General features: G+C 49.0%; 2 protein-coding genes across 2 annotated transcripts in view; one reads left to right on the top strand and one right to left on the bottom strand.

Moving 5' to 3' along the window:
* Positions 1–659: 659 nt before the first annotated feature.
* On the bottom strand, positions 660–7,504 carry B3GALT6 (beta-1,3-galactosyltransferase 6). The gene is made up of 2 exons (XM_030537673.1): positions 7,421–7,504; positions 660–4,083 (listed from the first exon to the last, which is right to left on the bottom strand). Exon 2 carries the CDS (start codon positions 3,567–3,569, stop codon positions 2,529–2,531), a length of 1,041 nt encoding a protein of 346 aa, XP_030393533.1. The 5' UTR covers positions 3,570–4,083; positions 7,421–7,504; the 3' UTR covers positions 660–2,528.
* Positions 7,505–8,976: 1,472 nt separating this feature from the next.
* The window catches only part of SDF4 (stromal cell derived factor 4), a 36,093-nt gene continuing 26,006 nt past the window's right edge, over positions 8,977–19,063 (top strand). The window contains exons 1-2 of the mRNA XM_030537298.1: positions 8,977–9,132; positions 13,325–13,692. Of these exons, the coding sequence (XP_030393158.1) occupies positions 13,385–13,692 (308 nt within the window). The 5' untranslated portion in view covers positions 8,977–9,132; positions 13,325–13,384. The remainder of the gene's footprint in view (positions 9,133–13,324; positions 13,693–19,063) is intronic.

The raw sequence follows: 19,063 nt of genomic DNA, 5'->3' as shown, positions 1-19,063 counted from the left end.
CAATGCCTGTGACTTACATAAACATTGATATTTAGACAAACGGGTGAATAGTACATTCTTATCAAGTTAAGAGAGTCATGCAGCAGATTTTTGGATCTACAACTCAGACCCTATTTAAATTAGAAACTGTACATCAATAAATTAAAGCATTTCACAAATACTTGTGAAACTTAACACACTTTCTTAAATAATTATAAAATAAGATACTTAACTATCTTAAGCTTTTAACAATACATAGTACATTTATAATATTTATAAATAAATAATCACAATTACAAACACTGAATTATATGTACAATACTAATTTAGCCCAAAGACCAAAGAGACATACAGACCTTAAAAGTATTACTGAAACCAATTTAATTTCCTGCAGCTGAGTGAAGTCTTAAACTTTTTATTCTGCAGGAATATATTCCACTGAAGGGCACATCTTCAGTAAGTGTCACTATGTCAAAGTACAAAAGACTGGATGTATCAGATTAAATAAGTTACTTTTTCAACATCTTCATTAATTAATTTTGTTTTTAGAAGGAAAGTTACAGACTGTATTGTTGAAATACTTAATGTAAATAAGGAGTTATTTTCCTTTCCAACAGGGCTTTGGAGCAGAGTCTGGAGCTGGAGCACAGAGCAGCTCTGGAACAATAGAGCTGCAGGTTTTTGCCTGGCACTGGAGCAGAGCCGGAGCATAGCTCCAAAGCCCTGCTTTCCAAAAGAGTTTTTTTTCCCCACTTAATCCTCTCAAGAAATTGTTTAAAACTAGATAGAAGAAATGGATTTTAATTGAGAAAATAAATTCATTTGATTCCTTTGGAATAAATTACTAAATCAGGTCTGAGAAGCAAAAATGTTATGTCAGTACCAACTCTTATTATTTAAAGTTGAAGTCTCCCTCCACAGGTAAGAGAAAGAGGTGTACTGGCCAATGAAAGAAATAACACTAGTATGAAAGTGCACTGTGCAATAAACCGTAAGAAAGCCTGAAGAGTGTGAACATGGTCTTTAGGCATCAACTTTAAAGCTGTGTCTTTACTAGAAAAGAGATCTGTTGCTGACAAGGGTTTTCAGAAGGGAGTCCCCCTGAACCAGTGTGGACAAAGGTGTAATTGTGTGCGCAGATGGAACCATTTTCAACATCATTATCGGATGTCAGGATTATTCAGAGTCACACAACTAAAAGTCTGCACAGAACACGTGCTAGAATTATTTGAGAGTGTAATGCATTCTGTCACTGTGCTAAAAGTGGCCCATTTATACTCTCAATTAAACCCCAAACATGCCCAACAACCCTTGTCAGCAATGGATTCGTTTGTAGTGTAGACAGGACTATAGAGAAGTGAAAAAATAAATTCCAGTCATTTACATACCATATTAGCAACTAAAATAACCTATTCCTCAGATTTTTTTTTTTAAAACACAGAATTATTACTTTACTTTAAAAATCTAGTCCAGATAACTTGATAAAGTTTTGTACTTCCAATGTGAGATGTTACAGGTAACTCTTACTCACACAGGTAATCCTTACTGATGTAAATAGTCCTATTGTTTGCATAATTAGATCATATACTTCTCAGTGTGATTATTTTTTGTAAAAATTAGGAAATTAAGATTTCTTTGTACACAATGCACTTGGAGACTACAAGCACAGCTTCTAATCCCAATAACTGAGTGCTAGGTTTGTAGCATAAATGTTTACTTCCAAATCAAGATAGTTGAGAACCTATCCTAATACTGCAATATGGCATAACACATACGCTTTTCCAAATACAGACCTATTTAGTAGCTGCCAGATAATCCAGGTTACGTAGTACATCATAAACCACTTAAAAAAAAAATGATTCAAGATTTAAATTCAGGGATATTACCCAAACCTATTCTAATTAAATCAGTACACTTTCCAAAGACTGGACACACCCTCCCCTCCCTCAGCGAGAGTATAAAGTAACCTGTGCAAATATCTGACAAATGCTTCCCTTCATTTAGATGCCAGGCCAGTGGTTCTAACCAGCCACCTGCTTCCACTGGCACAAGCAACTGATTTGCTATCTTTTTATTACAGTCTTCAAAACCTGCCAGTATGGTTGGCCAAAATGGCACTTTTTCCCTGCAGAAATTTAACAGCAGACATTATATTCACAATCTCAGGGATGGTGAGAAGGCATGACATGTCCTTAAACAAACAAACTTTGGAATCTGGGACACATCTTCCAACTTGCATCTGCATCCAAGTTATTTAAAAAAAAAGAGTTTGCTTCCCCCCACCTTTGCACTAAGGTCCATCACATAACCTTTCCCTCACTTTCCCCCTTTATTCCTGTATTTTGTGTCTCTGTAGACAAATCACAGCACTTCAGTAGCTTTTATGAATTATGGTGCTATGTTGGTCCTGCACACAGTCTCGATACATGAATCGTGCAAAAATCTCAGAATAATTTTTAAGCCTTACACACCGGGGGTGTCCCCATATGACAATGATCCAGCCCAGAGAGTTCCCCTTTGATACTTTGCCCTTCCTTTTTCCAAAACTTTCAGGGGATGCCATCTTTCCTTTGGCAACACTGTGAAGGAGGCACTCCCCAGTCATACACGTAGGATAGCCTGAGCTTAACCTCCTCCTTGCAGAGCTTCCCTTCCTTGGCCAAAGTCTGATGCTTCTCTAGCATGTCCTCAATGCTCTGCTTGTGAGTGACAATATACTTATTGTTGCAGCCCCGTGACTTGTATTCAGTGTCAAAACGTGGGTCATGCACCCTCTTCACATCAACAGGAGCCAACCAAGCACCCAGAGACACATCTTCACTTTGCCACATGTTGAAATAGTCATGGCTCAGTCGCAGGTAATGCACCAGGTCTGCAGAGAGCACATAGCCACCACCCAGGGCGTAAGGCAAATAGTAGTCACACAGGAGCCAGGTGCTCTCTTTCCATTTGCCACCTGACTTCACTCGACCACGGCCAGAAAAGAAACCCCAGTAGAGACGACGTGGCTCCTTGGCCCTCAGCTCTTCCACAAGTACGTCCAGGCGTACAAAGGTGTCATCATCAGCCTTGAGGACAAAACGGAAATCCAAGTGCAGATCAAGCCAGACATACATTGCCAGGACCTTGGCAGTCAGGTTCTCATAGGAATCACGAAGCTCAGGCAGCAACAGCAGGTCCCGGTGACGGCTCTGCTCCAACTCTAAGCTGTGAAGCTCCTCCTCAGCCAGGCTGCCTGTGCCTATCACGAAACGACACCAGATGTCATCCTGAGGGGGCCGGCCAGCTATCGAGAGCCAGGTGCTGCGGATGATACTGCGGCGCTCTGTATACTTGGGGCCGCTGGCAATGAGGACAGCCAGGAAAGCCGTCTCCTCAGGGGGCAGCAGGGCTGCCGGTAGGGGAGGCCCAGCTCCCACTCCACCGCGGGGTGGCTGCGGTGCCTGGTTGTGGGGCAGACCCCGACCTGGCAAGGGCCTGAGGCTCTCTGAGGTGCACTTGGCCAGGTAGAGCAGGATCACAGCAAAGAGTGCCAGGCCACCCAGGCCCAGCGCTGTCTTGTGGCGGCACAGAAGCCGCAGCAGCTTCATCGTGGCAGAGAGCGACACTGATGCCTCCTCGATGGCCGAGGCGAGAACTAGGCCCAAGGATGCTATGGGCACACCCTTCTTAGATCAGCATCAGGCCAGGCCCAGCCCTCACACCTCACTCCTCCTGGGCGGGCAGGACGAGGCAGCGCAAACCTCAGGCCCCACAATGGATCGTGCCCCTCAACAACAGGCCCCACCCTCAGCACCTTGCACGGCCCTGAGGATTAGGTGAAAATCACAGCAGCCCCACCCCCTTTGTGCAGAATGTCCTGGATGGAGACTGGTACAGGTAGTGGGCTGGGAAACTCTTCCTCTCTGAGCACAGCGAGGGCGCCACAAGTCCCCTCAACAGCAGCTTCATGCCCTGGTCCCTCCACCTCTTTCTTTTCATTCACGGAACCGTGTCGGTAGAGCAGCTCCGTCGCTGCCGAGTCAGCGTTAGCAGCACCTGCTGCTGGGCCAGCTGCCCCTGTGCCAAGGGGAGAAACTCGGACAGGGGGAAAGGCTCAGACTCCTAGGGTGACCAGATGCAAGAATAAAATATTGGAACACATGGTGGTGGTGGTGGGGAAAGATGGGAAGCGGGTGGACCCCCCCCCAAACTGCTTCCCCCTCGCCCCCCAGCCTGGAACCCCAAGCCTCCCTCTCTCTACCCTGTGGGCTGGAAGCCTGAGCCCCTTCCTCCTTCCCTTCCTCCCAGGCTGGAACGTCAAGCCCCCTTCTCACCCCCCAGGCTGGAACCCCAAGCCCCGTCCTTCCGTCCTCAGGGCTGGAACTCTGAGCCCCTCCCCCCAAACTGGAACCCCGACCCTCTTCCTTCTTTCGTTCCTCCCCCCTCTCCTCACCCAGGCTGGCGCCCCCAGCCCCTTTCTTGCCCCCTTTCTCCCCACCCCGGGCTGGAACCCCGAGTCCCTCCTCCCAGGCTGGAACCCGAGCCTCTTCCTTCCTCCCTCCCTCGCTCTCCCCACCCAGGCTGGAGCCCCGAGTCCCTTCCATCCCGGTGGACCCCCGAGACACTTTGTCTTTCCCCCTCCCACCCCCCGGCCGCAACCCTGGGCCACTCTCTCTTTCACCCTTGCCTACAGCACCCCAAGACCCTCTCTCATCCCCCTCCACCCCGAGACCCTCTCTCATCCCCCTTCCCCCTCCCCCGGCACCCCGAGACCCTCTCTCATCCCCCCTCGAGTCCCTTCCCTCCCGGTGGACCCCTGAGACACTTTGTCTTTCCCCCTCCCACCCCCCGGTCGCAACCCCGGGCCACTCTCTCTTTCACCCTTGCCTACAGCACCCTGAGACCCTCTCTCATCCCCCTCCACCCCGAGACCCTCTCTCATCCCCCTTCCCCCTCCCCCCGCACCCCGAGACCCTCTCTCATCCCTCCTCGCCCCCAGCACCCCGAGACCCTCTCTCATCCCCCTCCCCCCGAGCCCCTCTCTCATCCCCCCTCCCCCGGCACCCCAAGCCCCTCTCTCATCCCCCCTCGCCCCCTGCACCCCGAGCCCCTCTCTCATCCCCCTTCCCCCTCCCCCCGGCACCCCGAGCCCCTCTCTCATCCCCCTTCCCCCTCCCCCGGCACCCCGAGCCCCTCTCTCATCCCCCTTCCCCCTCCCCTCGGCACCCCGAGCCCCTCTCTCATCCCCCTTCCCCCTCCCCCCGGCACCCCGATCATCTCTCTTCACCCTTCCCCATCCACCCGGCACCCCGAGTCCCTCTCTCATCCCCCCCTCGCCCCCGGCACCCCCAGCCCCTCTTTCACACCCCCTTCCCCCCTCCCCCCGGCACCCCGAGCCCCTCTCTCATCCCCCTCGCCCCCGGCACCCCCAGCCCCTCTCTCATCCCCCCTCCCCCTTCCCCAGCACCCCGAGCCCCTCTCTCATCCCCCTCGCCCCCGACCACCCCCAGCCCCTCTCTCATCCCCTTCCCCCTCCCCCCGGCACCCCGAGCCCCTCTCTCATCCCCCCTCGCCCCCAGCACCCCGAGCTCCTCTCTCATCCCCCTTCCCCCTCCCCCGGCACCCCGAGCCCCTCTCTCATCCCCCTTCCCCCTCCCCCGGCACCCCGAGACCCTCTCTCATCCCCCTTCCCCCTCCCCCGGCACCCCGAGACCCTCTCTCATCCCCCTTCCCCCTCCCCTCGGCACCCCGAGCCCCTCTGTCATCCCCCTTCCCCCTCCCCCGGCACCCCGAGCCCCTCTCTCATCCCCCCTCGCCCCCGGCACCCCCAGCCCCTCTTTCATCCCCCTTCCCCCTCCCCCGGCACCCCGAGCCCCTCTCTCATCCCCCCTCGCCCCCAGCACCCCAAGCCCCTCTCTCATCCCCCTCCCCCCAGCACCCCGAGCCCCTCTCTCATCCCCCCTCGCCCCCGGCACCCCGAGCCCCTCTCTCACCCCCCTCCCCCTCCCCCGGCACCCCGAGCCCCTCTCTCATCCCCCTCCCCCTCCCCCGGCACCCCGAGCCCCTCTCGCATCCCCCTTCCCCCTCCCCCGGCACCCCGAGCCCCTCTCGCATCCCCCTTCCCCCTCCCCGGCACCCCGAGCCCCTCTCTCATCCCCCTTCCCCCTCCCCCGGCTCCCCGAGCCCCTCTCTCATCCCCCTTCCCCCCTCCCCCCCGGCACCCCGAGCCCCTCTCTCATCTCCCCTCCCCCTCCCCCCGGCAACCCCGAGCCCCTCTCGGCATCTCATCCCCCTCCCCCGGCACCCCGAGCCCCTCTCTCATCCCCCTTCCCCTCCCCCCCCCGGCAGACCCCGAGCCCCTCTCTCATCCCCTCTTCCCTCTCCCCCGGCACCCCGAGCCCCTCCTCTCCTCCCCCCTTTCCCCCTCCACCCCCGGCACCCCGAGCCCCCTCTCATCCCCCTTCCCATCCCACTCCCCCTCCCTCGGCACCCCGAGCCCCTGCTCATCCCCCTTCCCCTCCCCCTCGCACTCCGAGCGCCCCCCCTGTCCCCCCCCTTCACCCCCTTCCCCCTCCCACCCGGCACCCCGAGCCCCTCTCTCACCCCCTTCCCCCTCCCCCGGCACCCCGAGCCCCTCTCATCCCCCTTTACCCCCGCCCCCGGCACCCCGAGACCCTCTCTCATCCCCCTTCCCCCTCCCCCGGCACCCCGAGACCCTCTCTCATCCCCCGTCCCCCTTCCCTCGGCACCCCGAGACCCTCTCTCATCCCCCTTCCCCCTCCCCCGGCACCCCGAGACCCTCTCTCATCATCCCCTTCCTCCTCTCCCCCATCCCCCCACCCCGACCCCTCTCTCATCCCCCTTCCCCCTCCCCCCGGCACCCCGAGCCCCTCTCTCATCCCCCTTCCCCCTCCCCCCGGCACCCCGAGTCCCTCTCTCATCCCCCCTCGCCCCCGGCACCCCCAGCCCCTCTTTCACCCCCTTCCCCCTCCCCCCGGCACCCCGAGCCCCTCTCTCATCCCCCCTCGCCCCCGGCACCCCCAGCCCCTCTCTCATCCCCCCTCCCCCTTCCCCAGCACCCCGAGCCCCTCTCTCATCCCCCCTCGCCCCCGACACCCCCAGCCCCTCTCTCATCCCCCTTCCCCCTCCCCCCGGCACCCCGAGCCCCTCTCTCATCCCCCCTCGCCCCCAGCACCCCGAGCCCCTCTCTCATCCCCCTTCCCCCTCCCCTCGGCACCCCGAGACCCTCTCTCATCCCCCTTCCCCCTCGCCCCCGGCACCCCGAGCCCCTCTCTCATCCCCCTTCCCCCCCGAGCCCCTCTCTCATCCCCCTTCCCCCCGGCACCCCGAGCCGCTCCCCCCTCAGCTCCCCAGCACTCCGGCTCGGGGGCGCACCGCCCCGGCCCCTGCTGCAAGGAGAGGGCTGGGGGCCGGGGGCTCCGGGCCGGGCGGTACTTACCTCGGGCAGCTCCCCCGAAGCGGAGCTCCCTCCCTCCGGCTCCTAGGCGGCGCGAAGGCCAGGTGGCTCCGGGCGCTGCCGCCGCTTCCGCCCGCTGGCCCCGCCCCCGCAGCTCCCATTGGCCACAGCTCCCGACCAATGGGAGCTGCGGAGCCGGCGCGGGTGGCGGGGGCCGGTTTCGGGGCGCTGCGGGGAGCCAGCCAGGGGTCCTGCTAGCCCCGCGCCATCCGGACACAAAGTCACCCTGACTCTGCTTCTGGGCCCTTCCCGTGTGAGGCCAGAGTGAAAACTCCGCGACTCTGGTGCCCGGGGCTCTCTTGCGGGAAGGAGGTGGAGGCTGTGCAGCTAGGGGCTGATATGGGGCTTTGGACAAATCAATCTGAATGCCAGCGTCCAGATCCTCAAAGGTATTGAGCTGCCCAACTCCCAGAGCCATCAGTGGAGCTTAGGCACCTTAGTACCCATGTGAACTCAGCTTGGGCTTGCCAGTCGGGGGCTGAATCCGAATGCTTCACGATGGAATGGCTTTTTGTTTTGTTTTGGAGACTTCCATGTTGTACTTTGGAAACTAAACTTTTTTTTTTAATTAACCCTCTTGCCTGTATGCTGGCAAAGATAACCTGCACATTGTGAACTAAGCATGACACAGTGATGTCTGCCTGAGTCAGCAGACAACCTTATGCAATAACTCAGAGCTGAGGGGACCAAGGCCTGGAGAATGGGGTTAAGGTACCGATTTGATAGAAAAGTTACTACCCTCTTGCAAAACAAACATTTGATTATATTATATTTGTGTGATCTATTGAGATTCCCCTCCTAGTTTTACTTTTTTTAATTATTGTCATTAGAAGTAAACAATTATTTAGATTATGATAACCCCAGAGTCAGCACTTGGGATTGAGGTCTGATTGCACGGCACCTAAATAAGAGACAATCAGGGCTTACATCTGAAAGAAACAGAACAAACAAGAGGTAGAGGGGTAGGGTTATGGCATAGAAGTAAATGAACATGAGGATGAAATGGAAGAGTTTTGTAAGTTACACTTTGCTTTTTTATTTGTTGTTACTTTGGAGTAGAGGAAGGCTGAGAAGCAGTAGGAATGGGGAAGTTAGGAAGAGTAAGGGAGCTGGTAAATTCCATTTCTTAATATTTCTATTTTATATTATCTCAGCTTCATCAGTGTCATCTGACAGCAGCATAGAGGGTCCTCTGGCCCCAATCAAAGATGGTTGCCAACGGTATCCAGATATTTGCTTCTCTGCCCCAATCAAAGATGGCCGCCCGTTGCCGCTGAAAGAATAGCTACTAGGGCTCTCTGCCCCAAACAAAAATGGCCGCCCACTACAGGCGAGCCTTCTCTCCCCTGATCCAAGATGGTCGCTCACTCCGAGGTCCTTTTTGTATAGGTGACCTTGGCGGTGCCTGCTTTGAACTCGCTCTTTCTTGGCACTGCTCAGGTGCCCGTTCCTCTCAGGAGAGAGAAGTCTCCGTGTATGTAGCCTCCGGATCCCGCCCCTGTGCTGTGGCTCCTTCCCTCCACTCAGGCGCGATGGGAAGCCCCGGGGTCCTTGCGCTAGTGTTGAGTGGCGCTTCCGGTTTCCGGTCCCCCCTTCAGCAATCGCTGCCTGAGGGGGTTTGGGAGGAGAGTCGGCAGGGGAGCGGAACCGAGGGGCCGGGCTGGGCATGAGGAGCTTGGCCGCATCCCGCACAGGTACCGGCGTTGGCGGCGGGTTGGGAGGAGAGGGGCTGGGGGGAGGGAGGGAGCCGAGTCTCTCTGTTCCCACCTGGGTTGGGGGTGGGGAGGAGCCTATACCCCGGGGCGGGGCGCTGCGCTGGAGCCTGAGGTAGCTGGTGGGAGGAGAGGGGCTGGGGGGAGGAAGGGAGCCGAGTCTCTCTGTACCCACCTGGATTGGGGGGTGGGGGGGGAGAGCCTACACCCCGGGGCGGGGCGCTGCGCTGCGCTGCGCTGGAACCTGAGGCAGCTGGTGGGAGGAGAGGGTGGATGGAGACTTGGGCTCTGGAGATGGCCGTGTGGGTTAGGGGGCAGGGCGGCAACACTGGGGCCTGGAGGTGTCGGCGAGTTCCTTTTCCCCCTTGTCGCTCAATGATCCTCGTCCGTTCCTTTCAGCTCCCTTCCCCCCGGTCTCCCTTCTGTCGCTAGTTGTGTGTTAGTGCACGGGGCTCTTATTCCTGGGGGAATTCTGTGCCGAAAACAAGCAAACAAAAACCCGCTTTCCCTGCGCAATATTTTAAAATCTGCCTGTTTTGTCAGAATGACACTATATAATCATGCTAGTTTCAATTGTTTTGGTAATTTATTTCAAAATACCTGTAACAATACAGATGACAAAATTCCCCTAGGAGCAGAAAGTTAAAGAAACCTCTATGCCAACCCAGTTCCTGTTTCTGTGCCTCCTCTCCCCCCAGAGCCCAGCTTGGGGGAGGGGACCCACATCCTCTCCCCAGTGCTTCATTTGTAATGAAAGAGGGGCTCAAACAATTTTTTTTTTACTTTAATAACTGATGCAGTAAGCCCAGAGGTGCCAGGGCTATGAACTGCTGAGCCTAGAGATGCCTTGGAACAAATTAAACACAGTTTAATATAAGAACTAGGGGCCTCCAAATGAGATTAATGGGCAGCAGGTTTAAAGCAAATAAAAGGAAGTTCGTCACACAGCACACAGTCAACCTGTGGAACTCCTTGCCTGAGGAGGTTGTGAAGGCTAGGACTGTAGCAAGGTTTAAAAGAGAACTAGATAAATTAATGGAGGTTAAGTCCATTAATGGCTATTAGCCAGGATGGGTAAGGAATGGTGTCCCTAGCCTCTGTTTGTCAGAGGATGGAGATGGCTGGCAGGGGGAAATGGAAATTCCTCACAGAGCATTGATTTTTGCACAAATTCTGCATTGCACAGTGGTGCAGAATTCCCCCAGGAGTATGTGACTGTATAGAGTATGTACAGTCTGTTCATGCTGACAGCTTTTCCTCAAGTTGTTGCTGTATCTTTGAGCCATTGGGTGGGATGAGGCAGATTGAAGGTTCAGTGACAGAGTTTGGTAGAAAGTGGGATCAGCCTGCAAAAAGGGAAACTCGAAATGGGTGTGTTCAATTCAGCCTTGTAAAAATGGTCATGAAAATGTATCAGCCCTAACAGAATCAGCTTACATTTACCACGATGGGACCTTGGTAGCTGGATTTTTTTTTTTAATTAACTAAAAAAATCGAGTGCCCTCTAAGCAGCTTTCCCTTAATTAAAAACAAAATCATTAAAACATTCACTCTCTCCCTCCACCTCATGTTTAGAAAGATCTTTTGGCTGGGCCTGAGAGTAATAAGAACAATGTTATTGGGCTCTTGTTCCTCTCCTTCTTCTTAATTCACTTTCAGTTTCAGCTTCCTTGCAGTGATTACTTGTAAACACTCTTGCAGTGGCTGGATAATGACATCCACTATAAACAAATAGCGAAACTCACTAGACACAAAGTTATGTGAAATGCACAAACCAAACAAACTAGAGCAAATATTTTCCTATTTCAATCTCTTTCAGCTACAGTAGTTTTAGGTATTATTGATAACAATATTAGGTACAAAATTTTCAGATGGAGAAGTGATGCTTGAAATTGATATTATTGTCCCAGTATAATGGTGGTGGTGGGGATTTTCTCACATGTCAAAATAATAGTTCTGTCCAGGTAGGTGTGCAAACAGAAACTTACAAGGTTGATTTTAATTGTGTAGTTCTTCAGCATGGGAGGAAATATGTCCTATTCTGATCTTACGTGTGATTGTATTAAGTTCTGAAACATTATGGTTGATAGTCCTCAAAACTGTGAGCAAATGTCTTAAGCTTGTCTGTTGTAATTATAAATGTGTGATACTGGTTATGACTCTACCAGGATTCTGTCTGAAACTTACTTCTGTAATTGGCTAAATTTTCTTTTACCGGGATGTTTTAGTAAATGCACTTTTGATAATAACTTTATCTCTTGAGATTTAAAATGTTGTTTTAGTCTGAAAAATGACTTAAAAAACAAAAAAAAGCATTGTGATGTTCCATGTTTATTTCTCACTGATACTACATTGTATGTGCTCAGTTCTAAGTAACGATTCTTTCCTACTTGCCCGCCCCAGAAACGTTTCTTGGGAACTTGGTCATGCGCTGCCCACAAAGAGTCTTGAAACAGTCTTTTTGTTGGCATACATTATAGGTTAGTTTCAGCTCTCTCTTTCAGAGTTGAACTGGATTTGGAGTGCTATCTGAAATACAGTTAGTAAAAGGAGTAAAAACTTAATTCAGGTCCTGATTTTGCAAATACTTGTCCAGTGAAGCACTTCTGATTGTCTGAAGCTGGGAGTGAATGACAGGGAATGGATCACTTACTTGATGATTGCTTGTTCTGTTCATTTCCTCTGAAGTACCAGGCATCTGCCAGTGTCGGAAGACCAGACACTGGACCATTGGTCTGACCCAATGGTCAGACCCTTCTTATGTACGTATATGTGTGTGTGCAAAACTGGGGCCTTAGGTCCTAGTTCTTCAGTGAGTTTTATGGCCACACAGTGCCTCATTGACCACAAGTGAAACTCTGTACAGGCACAAGCATCTGCCTACATCAGGGGTGGGCCATGAATGCTCACAAAATTCGGGATGGGGTGTGGGAGGGGGTGAGGTCTTTGGGGGTGCAGGCTCTGGAGTGGGGCCAGAAATGAGGAGTTCAGGGTGCGGGAGGGGGCTCCGACTGGGGGTGCAGGCTTTGGGCTGGGGCCGAGGATGAGGAGTTTGGGGTGGAGGAAGGTACTCCAGGCTGGGACTGAGGGGTTCAGAGGGCAGGAGGGGGATCAGGGCTGGGGTAAGGGGTTGGGGTGTGGGGAGCTATAGGAGCTGGAGGGGGGCCATGCCGCTGCTTCCGGGAGCCACGTGAAGTGGCCCCAACTCTGCTTCTCAGCTGGAGCGCCAGAGCGGGGCAAGCCCCAGCAGGAGCTCAAGGGCTGGATTAAAATGGCTGTCGGGCCAGATCCGGTCCACGGGCTGCAGTTTGCCCACCCCTGGCCTACATGGTGCCCAGTACAGGATGGGGATCTTAGCAGCAAGCTGATGTGACTCTGACTCTATAAAACAGTGGTTCTTAATCTTTACTGCAGCCTGCACCCCTTTGGTTCTCCAAATATGTTCTCGCATCCCTTATCAAAAATCAAAATATGTTCTCATACCTCTTGAACCTAGGTATATTTTTATTTGTATATTATAGTAATCGTTAAATGTATAATGTTAATAAATACATATATTTGATGAAACAAAGTAGTTGTACTTACAGGCCTGTGCTTAATTGTGTTTTCAATTATCTACCTTCTAAAAAAAATCTAGCATGTCTTGCACCCCCAGAAAGGCCATCTTGCACCCCTAGTAAGGCCATCTTGCACCCCAGGTTAAGAACCACTGCCATAAAGGGAGGAGATCTGTTAAATAAGACACTTTTCAGATCAAAACCCCATGTTTCTTTGTTGGTTGTGGAATGTAGCTTCGTATCTCTTGCCTGATGCATGCTAGAATTATGCCGGTAATGTAACATTTTGCCTCAGCCTTTGTCATCTGATCTGTGCATGTGCTCTTTTGAAACAGATTTATATTGAACTTCACGACATTCCCTACACTCACATTTTACCCTGCTCCCTTTTTTTCTTTTGGTAGCTGGAACTGCTTTTGCAACTGCACTAAACTTTTCTGATAAACCTATTTCTTACTCTAGTTACTTATACAACATTCATTTATTCTAATTGCAAAACAGGTTTCTGTCATTTAAGATAAGCTGGGTTTTTACTTTTAGATTTGGAGCTTAAAATAAAATTGTAGCTTTACAATTTTAGGTTCCTTATTTCTGCTTTTTCCCCCCCTTACCTCCAGGTCATCTAATCTCTTTCACCATAATTTAATTTGTTAATATTTTGGACAAGAACAACAACAATGATGTCAAAACAAGCCTTCCTCTGCAGTTTGGGCTCTCTCTATTTGTCCCTCCTGTTTGTGTTTCTGCTGATGGATGTCTATGCCAGGCCTGCAAACAATTCTGCCTTAAAAGAGAAAGCAGTTGACAGCAAAGATGAGAATGAGATCCTGCCCCCAGACCACCTGAATGGGGTCAAAATGGAGATGGATGGACATCTTAACAAGGAGTTTCATCAAGAGGTTTTTCTAGGAAAAGAGATGGAAGAATTTGATGAAGATTCTGAACCGAGAAGGAACAGAAGGAAGCTTATGGCCATATTTTCAAAGTAAGTTATGTTATAGCGTATCAAGAAAAATATGCAGCCAATCCTGCTGCATTTATATTTCTTTCTCTACTTCCTTGATGTTCAATTCATTTAACTTCTTTGAAAAACAAGATTGAAAGGTTTTTTGAAGGGTGATTACGATGAGAGGAATGAGCAACCTTGCCTGAAGCATTACATTTGTGTTAGTAAAGTATTCAACTAACTTAGGCTCTGACCCTTTAAAATAATCAGTGGGGCTTAATGAGTGCGCTTTGCCCCACCTCCAGTGTCCAGGCACTTTAATCAGCTTTCAGGATTGGGGCCTTAGATTGTTGGTAAAATCCACACAGAAAATGAAATTCCCACATGAAAAAACTTACTGTTAAGTAACTTCATGGATTACTAAAATTGAAAGATTTAGGAGTTCCCTCCCCTCCCAGCTTGTTTACTTTTTGGATTTTGAGTGCTTTGGGTATAGTCAGGCTCATTTTCTAGTCTCATGCATTAGTGCAGTAGAATTTTCCAAAGGATAGAGCACTGCACTGTGCATTGGAAAACATGGGTTCTGTTCCAGACTCTGCCACTGGACCTGCACTGTGACCTGGGGCAAGTCACTTCATTTCTCTGTTACTCAGTTTTAATTGATGTGTAAGTATATGTTTAGGACTGCTGTTGGGCCTGTGCTTGCTTCCCTTCTGGTATGATCCACAGAAATACTAGCAGGGGGAAATAAAATATTGTGGAGAGAATCGGGACTGAAGAAAAATGACACACTCAGCAAAAAGCTCACTTTCTCATAGCACATATAGTCACTTTTTGTTCAAAAGCCCCTTGAAGTTGATACTGTGTCTTTTTTTTCTTATATTTTACATGTTTAAATGCTTAAATAACTCCTGTCACCTTAGTATTTTGGTCCATCCCAAGTGTTCATAAACTGAAATAATTTCTTTCCCTTTCTTCATGTGTTCCTGAAGAGCTTGCAAAATTCTGTTACTGCTGCAGTTAAACATATGTAGGCCTAGGAAGTGAAGTATAATGAAAGATAAGGTATATTTAAATTATGACATCATGCTAAACACTATTACTTGAAGTTCCTCAGAATAGATGGGCTTTTATTCTAATGTAACAAAAAAAAAATTAAATCCTATTTTAAGCATAAAAATATGCCCACTTTTTGTATTTGTTTATAAAGCACATTTCATTTTATTAGGAGAGGCTTAAATCAACAACTAGATCAATTTCCTATGTTAGCAGACCTGTAAATCAGTGCACTAAAGTGCACTTGTGTAAGTTTTAGAACTAGTACACATGAAGAATAAAAACACAGTGAATTGTCACTACCACTAGATGGCAGAGTTGTTTCTCTTTGTGTTTTGCAACCCTGGGTTTATTTGTTATAACAGTGTAGACTGAGTTGGTACTTCTAATATTTGAAGGTAATTCTGGTGGCAGTAAAAAAAGATCTTGAATGTGAAGTTTTTTCATTTTGTTTGTGCTGGAATTGGCAGGGAGGCTTTGAAATCCATTTTTATTGGAACAGTTTATAATTGAGTATCTGGCAAGGATGGAGGTGACTATGCATTTGCAATTTTGAAGACTGCTAATTTCCCCAGATATTTCTCTGCAGCAATTCTGTTCTTTAACGTGAAAAACAGGGTATTGCTTCTTCAGTAGGGTGTTGCTTCTTCTGGCAGTGCAGCTCCATTCAGAGTGTTTTGTTTCTTTAAGGTGCTCATTTAGCACTCCGTTCTCCTTGCCAAACAAAGCAGTCTACTTCAATTAAATGTCTGATTTGTAATTCCTGGGAGCAGGATAGTTCTATGGTGGGTTGTAATGACACCTCCCCTGTCATTAGAGTCCTGCGCAGATACAAAATTTGTATCCGCATTCTATCTGCAAAAATGGTCTCTGGATAGCTACATCAATGGATATAAAGCAAATATCCATGGATTTACAGGACTCTGTCATTACAAGGAATACATTTTTGTAATCCTTAATACACCTCTAAAATGCTGTATCACTAACTAAACTTTACAACACTCCTGTGAGATGGTCACTTATTATTCTGCTTTTAAACCTGGGAAGAACTGAGGCACAGATATTAAGAGGATTGCTCAAAGCTAAAGAGAGTTTGTGTCAGACTGAGGAGTTCCTGGCATCTAACTGTTCGCTTGGATCATGGCTCTTTTTTATGATAGACTGCAACCTTGCAAAACTTTTTGGCTCTTTAGCCACTGCAACAAACCCAGCTCTAAAATCATAACTTACTAATGAAAAACACTGGTGTATCTGTGCTGTATTGTCAACAGCGGATATCTGAAAGGGTTAACACAAAGCTTACTTTTCAAATACTAACCAATGTGTATAGCAGTGGTTCCCAAACTTGTTCTGCCACTTGTTCAAGGAAAGCCCCTGACGGGACTGGACGGTTTGTTTACCTACTGCATCCGCAGGTTTGGCTGATCGCGGCCCCCACTGGCCGCGGTTCACTGCTCCGGGGCAATGGGAGCCACTAGAAGTGGTGGCCAGTACGTCCATTGGCCCTCGCCATTTCCAGCAGCTCCCGCGGCCAGTAGGAACTGCGATCGGCCGAACCTGCGGATGCGGCAGGTAAACAAACTGTCCCGGCCCGCCAGGGGCTTTCCCTGCACAAATGGCAGAAAAAGTTTGGGAACCAGTGGTGTATAGTTATCCTGGCTTACCCTTCTACACTGAAAACTAAAATCATTTATTGCTAATCTGCTGTTCAACCAGTCATTCTACTGACAGTTTATTTACAAATTAAGGATTTATTGTTAAGACTGTATCAAATAAACATCTGGCAATAATGAAACTGAAAGCTGATTAGCACATTCAGATCTTGATTAGAGACTTTTGTAAATCACAAATTGCAGTTTCCCTTTGCTTTTATCGATTTGTTGGGATGGAGGCTGCCTTGGCAGGTCAAAAACAGTTTAGCTGCCTCTGTTCTGACCTTAGAAATGATTATCGACCTAATTCAAGTGCTTTTCCACATTGTGTTCCCTCATGATATCAGATTAGAAGCTTGGCGGAATTCTTTGGGGAATTAGAAGAAGCTTGTTTTCCAGATGTACTCCTAAAGATTGAGTTAAGAGACAAAAATGACCTTCCTTTGACCAGTGGTAAGGAGTCTTTGGGGAAAACGAAAATGCCTTTGTTAAAGACTTTAAAAAAAATTACTTTTATTTTTTAATGAGCAGCAGCTAAGGTTCCTGGATCTGTTTATATGCCACTTGGAATGGTCCCCTCAAAGTGTAGCTCGGCCTTCTGGCTAGAGGGGTGAAAACATTATCTAATGGGGTGATTAAGGAACAAGGTGAGACACTATTCCTTTCTGGAAAAGGCAACTCAGAGGTAGAGTTTTTATCCTGTTCACATTCTTCTAGATAAATTAGTAACTATTGGATCTTTTAGGTGCTTATCAAAAACAGGCATGTTTTCAAACCTAAACACTGAGACAGAGATTTGAAACTCCGAGGCAAGTGGGTAAAAGCAGTAGTTGCTGTATGAGGGAGTAATCTTATATTGGTCCAGTCTTACATGGAGATTGGGGAAACTGCAATGAGACAGTTCCCCCCATCCTCCCATCTCTTGTATGGTTGGGGGTTGCTGTCTTTTTTGAAAGCGATAACTTGACCCAGTAGCTAGATATTTAACTGATACTGTCTTTGAACCAACAACAGGACTGAAGTGACTAGAGTTCAGGAGACAAATTTTTTTCTTTCAACTTTGAGCCTGGAACTTTTTATATTTAACAAAGTACAACTGAAGCCCCTTGAATTGACTGGTATTTAGAGTAAACTGTGCCCAAAATAGATCTGTCAGCTGTGTTCTGCAGCTAACGCTTCTTAAATATATTAAAATAAACATTAGCTATATTTTCATGTTCTACCTGATTTTTCCCATACCAGAAGATTTGGTTAGCCTTGTTTGTTATTCTCTGGTATCACTGTTATCAGCCAAAGTGTTCTTTGATTAAGTTAATTAGGAACGCAGCCTTTCTTTCATACAAAATAGTAGCTGACATTTTTGTGGTCAGTAATTACCGTATATACTCGTTCATTAGCTCGTTTGTTTATACCCAAAATTGATAGGTAAAAATAGCAAAAACTGTATGACCTTTTTATAAGCTGACCCAATAGTTCAGGGGTTGGAAAACTTTGGCTCCCGGGCCGTCAGGGTAAGCCACTGGCGGGTCGGGTTCCCAGCCAGTGGGAACTGCAGGAAGGTGAACCGTGGCTACAAGGAGCTGAGGGGCTCCATGCCTGCAGATGCTCAAGGTAAACAAAACTACAATGTATTAGATCAGGGATCGGCAACTTTTGGCACGTGGCCCACCAGGGTAAGCACCCTGGCGGACTAGGCCAGTTTGTTTACCTGCCATGCCTGCAGGTTTGGCTGATTACAGCGCCCACTGGCCGCGGTTCGCCGTTCCAGGCCAGTGGGGCCAGCGGGAAGCGGCGCGGACTGAGGGATGTGTTGGCCGCCACTTCCTGCCACCCCCATTCAACTGGAGCGGAGAACTGCAGCCAGTGGGAGCCGCGATCGGCCAAACCTGCAGGCGCAGCAGGTAAACCGGTGGGCTGCGTGCCAAAGATTGTCGATCCCTGTATTAGATATTCAATTCAATGATTCCATAGAGTTTAAAATCATCAAATTTTGGTGTAGACCCGTTTATAAGCCAACCCCCACTCTTTGATGCGACACCTTTTTACCAAAAATATTCGGCTTATTAATGAGTATATACGTTAATGTGTTTTTGATCAAATGCAGTTTGTCTTGTGGGGTAAGCCCAGTGATGTAATGTGCTGAATATTTCTAACTGGAACTTAATGTAACTTTCAGATCTGAAAAATACAAATTTTATAACATAATTAGATTTTGCACATCGATCATCTATAAGAAACTAGACCTAGGAACTAAGAATACATGCCCATGCAATGTCTCACTGTTGTAGCTGTTCCAACAGTCATGCATTATGTAAAATTTAAAAACGATGGGCATGAGCTAGACAAAAATATGGTGAGAAGTCCTGTGTTCAATGCAGCACAGCCTTTTTTTGTCCCATTGCATTTTAACTAGTCCTCTGCTCATATTAGCCTGTACAGTTTTCTAAGGCTGTGTTCCTTGCTATACAGTTTAGGTTTCTTTGAATTATATTCATAAACTTTTTTTCTTTTCAGAGATTATAGAAAGCCTGGAATAGATAAGATTGTGTAATTGAAGAGAGTAAGTTACTTGTCATAACAGTCTTGGCTTCTGTTTGTAAGGCTACTCTTACTTAGTGGAGACAAGACGTTGCTGTAGCACAAAGTCGTTCTAAATGTAGTGAGTAAATACGTATTAAAAACAGACTGTTCCAGTACTTTTG

This window comes from Gopherus evgoodei, chromosome 18, assembly GCF_007399415.2.
Source record: "Gopherus evgoodei ecotype Sinaloan lineage chromosome 18, rGopEvg1_v1.p, whole genome shotgun sequence".
NCBI classification, from domain to species: domain Eukaryota; kingdom Metazoa; phylum Chordata; order Testudines; family Testudinidae; genus Gopherus; species Gopherus evgoodei.
Note: the sequence above shows the minus strand (reverse complement) of the source record. Positions and strands in the feature narration are given on the sequence as shown.